This window comes from Leptosomus discolor, chromosome 1 (assembly GCF_034619465.1).
Source record: "Leptosomus discolor isolate bLepDis1 chromosome 1, bLepDis1.hap2, whole genome shotgun sequence".
NCBI classification, from domain to species: domain Eukaryota; kingdom Metazoa; phylum Chordata; class Aves; order Leptosomiformes; family Leptosomidae; genus Leptosomus; species Leptosomus discolor.
This window is the reverse complement of record NC_141391.1, coordinates 17,401,987-17,415,585: the sequence shown is the minus strand read 5'-3', so window position 1 is coordinate 17,415,585 and position 13,599 is coordinate 17,401,987. Positions and strand designations below refer to the sequence as shown.

The window sequence follows — 13,599 nt, the reverse complement described above, 5'->3', positions numbered from 1 at the left end:
CCCCACCCTGGACTGGTAGGGAGCTTGTGAAATTGCTAGTTATAAACACATTGAGGATACTATGACATCCTTCTGTTCTCAGAGCCTTCATTATTTCTGAGCATTTGCCAAAGAATTTTTAGCCTTTTTCTTTTTCATGAGCTCTACCTTATTTTTTGCCATTTCTTGCATTGTGTGTATGGGCTACCTAAATTATGTGACATTCTTGCTCCGTGGACAGCAGAAAAAAGTTTTAATGCATGAGAATGAATGGCATATGGCTAAATAATAAAGCCTACTCTTGTTCACACATGAAAACTATTGCTTACAGGAGATGAGGTTAATTTTGCAAACATCTGTTACCCAATGAACACAGTGAGTAAGTTTTCTGGTCTGATTGTTCATGACTAGAAAGAAATGAACAGCCATTCAGAATCAAAATGACTGTTTGCAAAGGTATCTTTTGCAGAACGGAGAAAGGTTATTCTTGTAGTAGAACTGTCTCTCTAGTTATGTCTACACAAACTTGCAGAGCCACACTCTACAAGTTGCAACCTATAAGACAGTGAAGAGTTTCCAGTCTAGTTTTCAGTGAGGCTAACCTTTGCATCCTCAATAGTGGGAGTATAGGGCTCAACTTACCTTGACTTAGAAGTGTGAGTCAGGTCAATCATGCTTTTTGCTGTTTTTCACAGTTCAGTAAGTATAGCCAACTGAAATTTCTTCTTTGGTTTTGGTGAAATGTTTTGTGCATATGGAAACACAGATTCTTTTAAACCAAGACTTCTTGTGTAATGCATTAATTTTAATGACCTTTTGATAGAACAAAAAGTTCTACGGTTTAGGATGGCATTTCTGGAAAGATAAAAAGGCATTGACCCAGCCAGTGATTAAGTGGAGTGTAGAAAACCAAGCTTAGTCTTCATGGCCTACATCAGACAAAGGTGAGTGAGAACCTGTAAGCCCAAAATAGCATAATGGCTGTTCTTGAGCCTGTCATCATTTTCTCATTTCATATTTTGAAGGACCTTACCTTTATTTCACAGAAAAGATGCTTAAAAACTGTGATTTATAAAAAATTGTATGTTTTTCTTGCTAACCCTAACAACAAGCATCATTGAACAGCTCAAATAACACTAATGTTAAAAAGAAGTCTAAGGTCTAAACAAAGCTTTGCAAGAAGAATCAAAAGTTTTTTTCAAGAAAGTAGAAAGTGAGAAATTAACGGCATGGTTTAAAACCTCATCTATGTTTAGTGGACATCTCAACCCCCAAAAAATGACTATAAATGCCTCTGTTTGGAGCTATGACCAAATTGCAACAGATGATTACTTTTGGTCTTCTGAAGACAAGAAAGCGATATGGAACCCTGACAGCTTCCTAAAAATTATTCTCTATACCATCCCCTCCTCCACCCCAAAAAAGCAAAAGGAGAAAAAAGACAATAGGAAAAACTTGGTAGGGGTGATTGTACACCTCTGATCAGCAAATTCATGTGCATAAGAACCAAACAACGGGTGTACAGACTGTAGAAAGCACTGAAATTTGTGGACATTTCTGTGGAGAGGTCTGTGATACCAGTTTTTCTGCTGCTTCCTTTCCAAAGACACCAGCAAAGGGCAAATCTTTAAACTGGAATTGTGGTTTCTTCAGCAGGACACGGGAGTTATGCAGAGGTGAATATAGTTGATTTTGCCATCTAGATAAAACATTCATTTTAATTGATTCTGTTTGCAAACATTTCTAAGTCCATTTCCTGATGTGTCTTGCACAATAATCACAATGCTATAAATAACGGCCTCATATGATGATGTAACTATTTCCTAAGCATATTGCCAATTTAGTGGGACAAGGTTCCAAAATGAGAACATGACTCATGTTCTCTCATTATTTTGGGCTAACAGAAGATGATACCTTTATAGCCCGATGTCGTTAGAGGAAGTGTTATTTGATGACACCAAGCTGAGTGATGCGGTTGACACACCTGAGGGACGGGATGCCATCAAGAGGGACCTGGACAAGCTTGAGAAGTGGGCCTGTGTGAACCTGATGAGGTTCAACAAGGCCAAGTGCAAGGTCCTGCACCTGGGTTGGGGCAACCCCCGGTATCAATACAGGCTGGGGAGTGAAGGGATTGAGAGCAGCCCTGCGGAGAAGGACTTAGGGGTACCAGTGGATGAAAAACTGGACGTGAGCCAGCAGTGTGCACTCTCAGCCCAGAAGACCAACCATATCCTGGGCTGCATGAAGAGAAGTGTCACCAGCAGGTTGAGGGAGGTGATTCTCCCCCTGTACTCTGCTCTGCTGAGACCCCAGCACTGGAGTCCTCAGCACAAGAAAGACATGGACCTGCTCGAGCGAGTCCAGAGGAGGGCCACGAAGATGATCAGGGGACTGGAGCACCTTCCCTATGAGGACAGGCTGAGAGAGTTGGGGTTGTTCAGCCAGGAGAAGAGAAGGCTCTGGGGAGACCTCATTGCGGCCTTTCAGTACTTAAAGGTGGCCAATAGGAAAGATGGAGACAATATTTTTAGCAGGGCCTGTTTCAATAGGAGAAGGAAGAATGGTTTTAAACGAAAAAACCATAGATTTAGACTAGATATAAGGACAAAATATTTTACAGTCAGGGTGGTGAAACACTTGAACAGGCTGAGCAGAGAGGTTGCAGAAGCCCTGTCCCTGGAAACAGTCAAGGTCATGTTGGTCAGGGCTCTGAGCGTCTGATGTAGCTAAAGATGTCTCTGCTTATGGCAAGGGGGGTGGACTAGATGAGCTTTAAGTGTCCCTTTCTACCCAAACTGTTTTATGATTCTGTGATTCTATGATTCTATGAATTATAGTTTTCTGATGTTGGCTGTGACAGATCTGGAATTCTTGCTGGTGCACGAAAACCAGATATGCTTCTTTGTTGCTGCGTGTCTCACTTACGGACTTAGTCTATCAAAACTTAACTTACACTGGTCCCCCCTCTCCCATACCTTTGTTTTGTCTTGTATTAGAATTTTACTTTTGAGGCTTTTTCTATAAGCAAGATTCTCATTTACTCCATGTGATTATGTCCAGGCATATTGGTTATAGTCTTTAAGATTTGGTAGTTACAGCATTTTAAATCCCTGTGGTTCTGTGATGCTGTGAATATGGATAAACAGGCATTGTCATCCTTCCCATGAATGCCCTGAAAGACGCCTGCGTTTTATGTTGTATCACACCCTTAACTGCTACAACCCTCTCTACTCTTCCCAATAGCTATTCTTAACCCAGGCATCCAAACCATCCCACAGCACACTGCCTGCTCACCAGCTTGCATTGCTCTCTGCTGTTCTACCTTGCTTTTGACCCAAATGCTTTTTCAGGCAGCCTTTGAGTCCGTGAGAGTTCATCAAAAAGGTTCAAACACTGTTCTGTGTAATCCAGATCTGCTGCAGTGTGCTGTCAGCTATCGGTGTCAGCACAGGGCTAACTGGGTGAAAATGCAGTCAGCCGAATCATGTGTTTTGATGGTACCTTCTGTTTTAAACTCTGTTGAACTGGACTGAGGTGATGTCAGAAGTGCCACTTGTGACCTCCACAGAAATTGCATGTTATCAAAATGGTTACTTTTAGAAATCATTTTTGGGGAGGGTTTCCAGATGTCTCCAGGCTAAGTAGAACTGATTTCATTCCTATGAAAAATATTTAAAAATCCATTGTATGCCAATTTTCTGATGAATTAGTTTGTTTAAATAAAGTTAAGGATATGTAGAGGGGAACAGGGACTCTCACTGCTGAGTCAGAAGATAGTATTATCATCACCTTGTTCTTACAGCTAGGATGGCCGACCAAGGAAAAAAGAGCTACAGTTAAGTAAACTGTCATTAATTAGCGCCTGAGCGTTACAACAAAAGCCTCTCTTCAGTCCACTGCATAGCTTTGAAAAATCTAGCAAAGAAAGACCAGAAATATGCTGTCAGTTAAGGGAGAGGCAAATATCAGTTAACTGTTCAAGGTTTACACCAGTTAGTTCGAGCAGCTGTAACAACCTGCTGAAGGCATCACAAGACATGGGGCTCAGCAGAAGGTGATACATCTTTCACCTCAGAAGACACAGTCACAACTGGTTGGAAGCAAGGAAAGCTGGAAAGATATTACTCGACACTTGTCATATTCTGATAATTTTTCATAGGTGTTGACAACTTCCAGAGTTTGAGTCAGGACAGTAGTCCACATCACCCCTTGGACTGACCCAATTGCAGTGCTGTGCTTCTGTGGCTATATTGGGTCAGATCTGAACAAGCTCATCTTAACGTAGCTGAGAGTCTGTATGCCTCACTGAAACTTACGGTGCAGGTAATATCTTTAAAGATATTTCATCAAATAGAAAAATAACCTTTCTTGGTATGACAAAAATTAGAAATACAAAGAACTTGTGTTTGCTTGGCAACATTTCCTTATGATTAAAGTGAAAGTGTGCTTCCTTGTTAACAGGTTCTTCGCAGATAGGCATAATTTTTTAAAAATCTGCATGCTTTTTGAGGTACACTGTTCTATGATTTAAATAGACATTAATGAAATGTAAGCTTTAAAGGAGAAGATTTGCTTCCTTTTGCTCAAATTTGCATATTACATTCAGCTACATGAGTTTGGATGGTTGCCGATGTGAAGAAAGCCCCTGTTTACTTTTATAGAAAATAATTAATTGACTTCACAGAAGAGGAAAGGAGTTTTCATTACTCTTCCCACATTTCTACGATGGGGAATGGTGTCTGTGAGACATGTTGTCTGAACATTATTCATCTTTCCCATGGGGTTTATTAGAAGTGCATTAGGATCCTCTGCATTTGCTTACAAACCAAGATCAATTTCTAAGTAAGACTAAATGAAGAAAAATTGTGGCGAGTTATCAGACACAGTCCACTGTAGTAGCTGCTTTATAATGATCTTTGAGACACACCATAGTGCAGTCTATTGTTGCAAGTATCTTTCGTACGCACACTGCCTACCTTTTATGAAGTAATTGGCATTTAACAGGCTACAGCTTTGAAATGTATGAAGCCAAACCCTTAATGTGGGAAGCTTCTGGGATTAAATAGTTTTGCAATGAGAAATCTTAAATGTGTTTTGACTAATTTCACTCAAGGTTCATCTACAGCGTTTTTATATAAGTGAATCTCTTAATTTTATGGGCCTTACCACTGTAATTAAAGATGTCATTGTTTTCATTTTACATTTCAGTCCTGAACATTTCTAATACAGCCATAACATTTTTACTTAGCAATGAATTTATTGTTATAGAATGTCAGTCACTGATTAGAATTTCAGAAAGTAAATTTTTAAATGCATGTTCACAGGTTTGGCTGGCTATTTTTAGGTAATTAGTTTTGATGTCTTCCCCCTGTCAGTGGTGATCCAATAGGTGTGCCTGCTCATCAAGTAGATCAGTGCAACAGAAAAGGACCAGTGGATCGATGGAATCTGTGCTGAGGACCTTACTTCTACACTCAATACATTTTCAGGTTTTCACGTGGACTGATTTCGTTCCTCAGACTGAGGAATTATTTCTTAATTAATGTTTTCCAACGTGGATTCTGATAAAAATTATTAGTTTCTTTCCTAAAAAGGAATGTGTTCCTCTTATTCTCACACCTGCTGTTACCATAGAAATAGATCATTGAATGGTTTGGGTTGGAATGGACCTTAAAAATCATCTAGTTCCAACCCCCTTGCTATGGCAGGGACACCTTCCACCAGACCAGGTTGCTCAAAGCCCCATCCAGCCTGGCCTTGAACACTGCCAGGGAGGGGGCAGCCACAACTGAGCAACCTGTGCCAGTGTCTCACCACCCTCACAGTAAAGAATTTCTTACTACTATCTAATCTAAATCTACTCTCTTTCAGTTTAAAGATTTTCCAATATTGGACACAACTGTGTCTCAGTGACTGTTTTCAATTACTTCTGAGTGTTGCTTGTACTAGGTGCAGAGTACTGACTTCATTTTACATAGATTTGTTCGAAGTGATTAAGCAGATTCTCAAAGTTTTTTTAAACATCTTTTCAAAATGCTAAACTCTAGTTCAGCCCCAGTTTTTGGACAAAGTTTTACTGAAATTTTACAGAATGTGAACCGAGTTACACTTAGCTTAAAACTGAGTTCAAAATTCTGTTTCAATAAGTGGTTTCAGGACTTTAAAAATATTTCTCCTACTCCATCTGTTATTAAGGATGACAGTAAGATGTACTATTTGGCAGTCATTTGAAACCCTGAAATGTATCACCACTTTCTAATTAGTTGTCCTTAAATGCAGTATGATGTTAGAGTTAAAAAAGACATACCTGTATTACTGCATCCTGTCCATCTTCCTGTCAGCATCCTTACAATGTATTTTCAAGTGTTTTACTAGCGCCTTAAAGACTTATGCGATGTAGCTTAGCACACTTGCCTCAGGAGTCTGTTGCTGCTGTTAATATAGTCTATATGGGCCTAGGAAGGCTGGATATTCATTTATGTCTTCATTTCCATTTTATTATCTCTAATTGTGTCCCCATCTGCCATATCTCCCTCTTTGACATTAACACCTTGTAGGTATTTGTAGATGATTATCATGTTCTCCCTATTGAGTAATACTTATCTAAGGTGTGAATATTTACAGCTTTTTTCATTTTCCCCCTTAAACAAATCCTTTCAAGGATCTGAACAGATTGTTGATCTTTTCAGAAATCATTCCTGTTGACAGTACCTAGGTTTTAACTTAATATTCTTGGTGCGATTGAACTAGAATTCTGTAAGAAGGAACTATTTATAGTGCCATATGATGTTCACAGCCCCAGATTACTTTTTTTTTATGTGACCAGATTGCATGTTAACTCAAGTTCATTTTGGTCTCCACTCAGGAGACCTTACACAGAATTTTCCAGTTTTCTGTCTTAAATTGTGTATTTTTAGTTTGAAGTATATTTCTAGATGCATTTCGTTTGTGTGATCAGTCAACTTCAAATGTGTGTTGCTATTGTGGATCATTAACAAACACAGTAAATAAAATTCAGCATAATTTATTTTTATTTATTAGGTGCAAGTATAAGCAAGATGAAGATCAGGCATATTTCATTTATCCACTAATTTCAACTGAAGTTAAATACAAGAAAAAGATATTAAATTGACATGATTTAATCTTCACAAAACCACAGCCAGGGTCTCTGAAATGTCTAATGATTCCTTTCTCTCCAACTGTTTTCCCTTAGTTGATTAAGGCTAAAAGATAGACTTTGAAGACATAATACCAGGGATAGATTTCTTTTTTCTCCTGTAGATAATTGTAACTATATTTAGCTTTCCAGTGTCATTTCTGTTGTTCATTAATTTTAAAAGAACCATTATATTATTAGTAAGGTTGGAAGCTAATTTGTTTGCTTGTCTTGGCTGCATGCTTTCTGCAGATGACCTACGAAATAAATACTATCTTACAAAAAAGTCTATATTAATGTCAGAAATTTTAATGCTCATTTTAGCAAACCCATTAATATAAAGATCACTTTCCACTCATCCTTTTTTCTTCTGTTTTTCTGCTGTGGGGATAACACTATATTTCATGTGATTTGAGTGGTTGCTGCTTCTTTCTGCCTTTCTCACATTGCCTTGATTATATATTATCTGATAAATGTTGAATTAATTTTTAAAGTTCAATTTAAGAAAGAAGGATTGTTGAGTTGGTTGCTCTTTGTGGGAGAAGAATTTGTATATTTTATTCCTGTTTTTCGATTACACCAGTTGCATATGACATGAATGTAGGGTATGAAAAATATAGTGCACCAGAGAATAAAGGGACTCTTTCCATGAAAACACATTTTGTATGTGTTTTTGGAGGGAAGAAGCAAAGAATGGGACTAAAAGGTAATGGACTTGTCAGCTCTTGTTAGCAAAGATCAGACCAAGAGAGATGGCTTTGGGTGAAGAAGTTGACTGGAAAAGTTCCAAATAAAGCACAATCACACAAGAGCAACAGCAGGTAAGAAGCAAGTAAGGATAATGCTGGATAAGCAAAATCCAGGACTAGGCATCTGTGTCCTTCAGCTGCCAAATTCACCCAATTAGCAGCATTAAAGGTTGGCTAGGCGGCAGTGACAAACAATGTTGTTACAGATATGCCATGCTATCATCTTCTAGTGCATCCAAAACTAAATTAGTGTTTAATTTGTCTAGTGATTTTCAAAGGAACATGCAAGGATAATTGAGGCTTAAATTCTCTTTGTCTTTCTTTTTTGGCCTTTCTCACTCACATAAATAAAAGCACAAATATGCTTTTATTTGTGCGTGCATATGTTTGTGGATTATAGAAAAATAAATTAGTTGATAAAAGCTTGTGAAGACGAGCAGAAGTAAACTTGACTGAGCATATTAATATATTGGAATGTTTATATTCGCAAAATGCTTAATACATATAAAAGGAATTATTATAATGTATGTATTATGTTTGTGATTTTTTACAGAATGCACAAGCTAAAACCAGATGTATGTGTTCCCATGCTTTGTTCCTTATCAGGTGTCTCTGAGGGGGGGGATGAGTGTGAGACATGGAGGGAGAGATCACTGAATGAAGGAAAGTCGTTAAGGCTGAACATTGAAGCCTTTCCTTCCCATAAGTGATTCACCTTCATCTGAGAGCAATTTGTCTCCATCTGTTTGGATTTTGTCTTATTCTTGACATCATCAGGTCTTCATTTGCTAATTGTTTTGAAAATAAGATTGATATCTTTCTAGTCATGAAAACACTAGAGCATTCAAGTTTATCCTAAATACTCTTCTTAAAATTGAAGTGCAGTTAACAATTTTATCTGAACCAGTTGAGACAGTAAAATAGTATCTCATTTCCATTCATGGCACATCTGACATGCAATAATCATCAGGTATTGTAGATTTGCAGATTTGCAGCTTAAAATTAGGAATAAAAAAATGTTACATTTTACATGAGTGTTAGAGTGATTTTTCATTGATTTCTATAGCCATTTGATTTACAAATTTATTTTTTAACCTAGATTTTCAGTGAAGGTAGCTGAGCTGTACAGAATACTCTCTTGAGTTTTGATGCTAGCTTTTTTTATACTTGTTTTGTGGTGTCATGAAAGTTTGCTTGACTTGCTGAAGTGCTAGCTACACATGAATCATGAGAGTCTGTGAATGCTTTGCTAAAATCCTTGGTTCAGTGCAAAACAGCATCCTTTCTCTTCATGCTCACTCCGTTTGTTGTATGAAGTAGATTTTCTCAGATTAGTGGATTTGCCTGTCTGAAGGACTTGAAAAAAATCTTTATATGCAAATGTGTGTTTCAGTTTCACTGAGGAAGAAATTCACTTTCCCTGCATAAGTCTGAAGCTCTGTGATGGTGAAGTACAAAGGCCAATAAGGAGTGTTAAACCCCTTCCCAATTATAGCCAAGGTGAATTCTTAGACTTTTGTTTATATGATTCATACAATCACAGAGCCTCTTTTCTTTTTGTATGCAATTGCCATTACCTGTTAGGCTAATCATTACCTGCAAGTTATGGAGACTTGCTCAGGCTTAAGAGGAGTGTAAAGTCTACAAAAATTATTGTCATCTTCTAGCTGTTATATTGTCTTGTGTTAAATCTATTGAAATCGAAGTTCTTAAAAATGAACTGATGAACAAGCAAAGGAGCACAGCATCATTATCGGTTTAGAGATGAGTAAGATGTATAAAGGTAGTTTAATACTGTGAGCTGTCATAACATTGGAACCTATATGTTATAAAATACCTGTATGCCCTAGCTGTTATATGGAAATATTCTGTACTTTACAAGCCAATTTATCCTTTAGTTAAGCGTGAGAGTGGTAATGTTGAACATTTAATATTCAAACTTCTATGATGATGGCAGTGTCCTAAGTTTCTTCACAAGGAAGCAAACTGTTTTTTACCTATTGTAACTTGCAACACTAAGCAAGCTTGTGCACAGCTTGGGACGTTCTTAGCATTTTATATTTGCATGTGGTCATTCCTTGATTTACTGTATATCAAAAGAGGGCACATATTGACTTGTTTCTGATATTTGTCTGTATTTAGTTGAATATATTGTTTCTTAGATTGAAAGGTGCTAAACGAACCAGTCTCTCCACTTTTCCCAACTTATGAACAGGCATATTTGCAAAACCTGGCCCATTGATTTTTTTGTCATGTCTTCTGTGTCCAAATGGAAGAGGAGGATTAAATCAATTTTTTATCTTGATTATGTTTGCCTTGGTGCTGATTGCAAGACGCTGGGGGGTTCAGTAGAAACCACACACTTAAAATATATCTACTCTTTGTGCAAAAAGGTATTAAAGCATCTTGCAGAAGTAAATGTTTAAATGACATAGGCAACAATTTAGGTCTTTTTAACAGTGTAGAAGCCTTTGGGAAGAATCTTGATGCAGATACTTCATTATTGTGCATAGGCTAGATAAGGTTGCTTCTAGTAGTAAAACTGTAAGATTCTGTATATGTCAATGGTTTCTGTAGATTTTAAAGCTGTCATGCAGCAGATCCTTGTTGATTAGTTCCAAGCTCTTCCCAAAGCAGGCCAACGTGATTTTCATTGACGCATGAAAGCACATACTATGATCAAAAGACAAAGCACGACTTTTCCATTGAAAGGTCATTTCATTTTACAGTTTCAAAGATTGCAGGCTGGGTTCAAAGTCCATTATGTTAAAATATCTGAAGAAATTTCTGCTGTTCTACAAATAGGATTATCTTCTGACAGGGTCCTATCCATCAACACCTGCTTCTTTGATCATTTATGCACAGGGAAGTAGCTCATTTTAAGCAAAGAAGATGAAAGTGTGTCAACTTTGCCAGTTGTAGTCATCTCATCTATCTTTAGTTGTCTATGCATAAGGTGTCCAGGCTAAACTCACCAGTAAAAGTCCCTCTCTGTTCTACCAAGAGAGTTAGACACCCTCAGGAGTGATTGATCCAGTCCTTCCTAGGTGCCCGTTTTGGAATGAGAAGAATTGCAGCCTTGAGGATATTTACTTCCTTGGTTTAGAAGGAGTCTAGTAATCTACCTTAAATGAGCTGCCTAACTTCTAGGTGGTTGAAATTAGGTGAAATCTACCTTAAATGACTAAATTAGCAAAAGTATAGAAGACTGTTTTTTAAGGTTGAAACCCTTATGCTCAACTTTTTTTTTTTAGCATGCAGGGTTTTTGTTCCCTTAAATATTTTGAGCATGTGTCATTTAGCCTTGTTAAAGTATCACCCGGTCCATTCGGTATTTGACATATGATGGCACTGTGAGACAAAGATATCCTCCTACACTAAGGATCAAACAGAACTTTCTGACGAATTTTTTTTCTTTTTTGGGTGTCAGGGGAGAGAAGGCTGGGAAAAATCCTCCACTGCTATGTGGGCTTGCTTGAATGATTAGCTCTTTTTTAAGTGCCTGAACACACAGATTCACATAGTAATTAAATTCCTGCTGTGGAAATTACTATTCAAAGAAAACAATTAAAAAAAAAGGGTTTTATTAAATGGTATATCAGTAATGATATACAACATTTTGTTGGGGAGGGAAAAGCAGCTTATGAAGAAACACGTTAACATTAACATCTTTTCTTTGGAATCTTAGGGGAAGGATATAGGACTTATTCTTCTGTTCAGCAGCTCTAGCAGTTCTCATTTACCTTGTTTAACACACCACCCCCCCCCCCCCCCCCCCCAGCACATCATTTGAGGTAAGATGTCGTCTTCAGATGACCCACATCCTTTTCTAACCTAGACCCTGAGCAGCACCATAGTGAATTCACTTGATACCTCAGGACAGAATCTGGCCCAAAAAGCCTTGCCCCAGTAGAAACTTTCATTTGTTGCTATAAGTAATGAGCCCTCAAAACTAGTCTGAGTCTTTGGTTTTGATTTTTACTTCATCTAATTCTACTTAATACTGCTGCTGAAAGCTCACAGGGGTGTAATTTTTCATCATAGGGTATGAAATATAGAATAGGATAAAGGAAGTTGCAACGAACCTCTGGAGGTCATCTAATCCAACTGCTATTCAAAGCAGGGCTAACTTAAATTATAACAGAAGAAAAGGTGAAAGAGAATGGAATTTCACCTTTCAAGTCTGGGCTTTATGTAGAAATGCTTCATAGCTTCTTGTTACGTATTCAGTAGAGGTGACTGTATGACAAGACCACAGTCCAGGGATATACATATGTAATGTGCATCACATCGGTTATAATTTAATTGTATGTCTTTTACACAAACCACTAGTGCTTTACTCACTAACTTTTTAAAATGGATTTAGTAAGCCTAAGAAATTCAATCTTTCTTAGTTTATTGTTGTATTTTACATTGTCCTTGTACAATTTTCTGTGTATTTTGCTTCAGATGGGTTGAATAGTTCTAAGCCTACGAGTAAGAAATCTTGGAAATTCTCATTAGAAAAAAGCTAAATGTTCATTTCTCCAAATGTTGTTCAAATATGGGGGAAATATATCCTGTAGTTTAGTTCTATAGAACACCTTGTGAAATTCAAAGTAATCTAAATTTTCTTCTAAGCTGGTCTGTTCCTTGGCAACAATTCTGTAGTGAGCTGTACTGTCATATGTCCCTTTCCAGAAAGACACTGTGTTATTTATAAATCTATCTAAGAATACAGATAACCCACACACTAAAGCATATGTCAGGGCATAGCTGTCAGTACTGTCAACTTGCAGTTCTTTGAAGGAGCAGAAAGGCACATCGACTCACCATCGTGTCCCGTGATTTTAGACCTCTGAGCTCTGTAAAGTCTATTTTGCATTAACACAGTTTACAAATAAATGTCCCTGTGTAAGGTATATGTTAAGATTTAGAGATAGCACTGTTGTAGAAGCTGCTACAAAATATTAGAGCAGATAACGTCTTACAGAATTTGGCACATTCTGTTTGAAAGGATCCAGCAGTGTGTCACGGACTAATAGCTGAGATGATCTGTGAGAGGTGACATTTTCCGTTCTGAAGGCCACTGCTAGCAGAGAAGGGAGAGGGTCCTTATTGAAACACAGAGTATCACTCAGTGGGTTAGGGCAGACAGTGAGAAGTGCTTTATTTGTCTGAGAGATTGTAGTGTACAGATATCCACATACATTATTGAAACTTTTGTCAAAAGTCCTGATCCAGCAGAATGCTTCCTATTTAAAGGCTTTGATGGCTTGGGGCATCCATGTGCCTGGAAGTATGTCCAAACAGCTACTGCCTCATATCAGCCCTGAGCTCTGCTACCAGCTCAGTACTAAATCTTGAGCAGCGGCCAGTCAGTTACACTATTAAGGCTTGAAATGTTGCAGGCTGGCTGAGTGGGGGGTTACTTCTGCCCGTGGTTGCTTTCCAAACTGTGTCACATACTTCCCAGTCTGCCCTCACTTCTTCAGCCTAGGGTCTGTGTAAGGCAGGCAGCTCTGTGAAAATTAATTTGGAGCCCTTCTGGGTGCACTTAACCTGTGAGGCAATCTGAGACTTCTCTTCTAGCATGAGTGTATGTTTTTCAGAGTGTGAGAACTGTTTATTAAGGTCCTTCTCTCTGTATGTGTGGTGGAAAGAATGTGTACAGCTACCGCTCCCATGAAATATTATTGTAGTTCATATTTCAGGAAGAACTGTGAATGGCAA

The 13,599-nt window shown here is 38.0% G+C and overlaps 1 protein-coding gene across 3 annotated transcripts in view; it reads left to right on the top strand.

The window, feature by feature from the left end:
- GUCY1A2 (guanylate cyclase 1 soluble subunit alpha 2) overlaps positions 1-13,599 on the top strand; it is a 155,552-nt gene that overhangs the window by 122,356 nt on the left and 19,597 nt on the right. Inside the window, exons 7-8 of one of the 3 annotated variants that reach the window (XM_086481775.1) lie at positions 5,765-5,781; positions 9,433-9,466. The exons of the other annotated variants lie outside the window; for them this stretch is intronic. Of the exons in view, the coding sequence (XP_086337901.1) occupies positions 5,765-5,781; positions 9,433-9,466 (51 nt within the window). The remainder of the gene's footprint in view (positions 1-5,764; positions 5,782-9,432; positions 9,467-13,599) is intronic. 3 annotated transcript variants of the gene reach the window in all.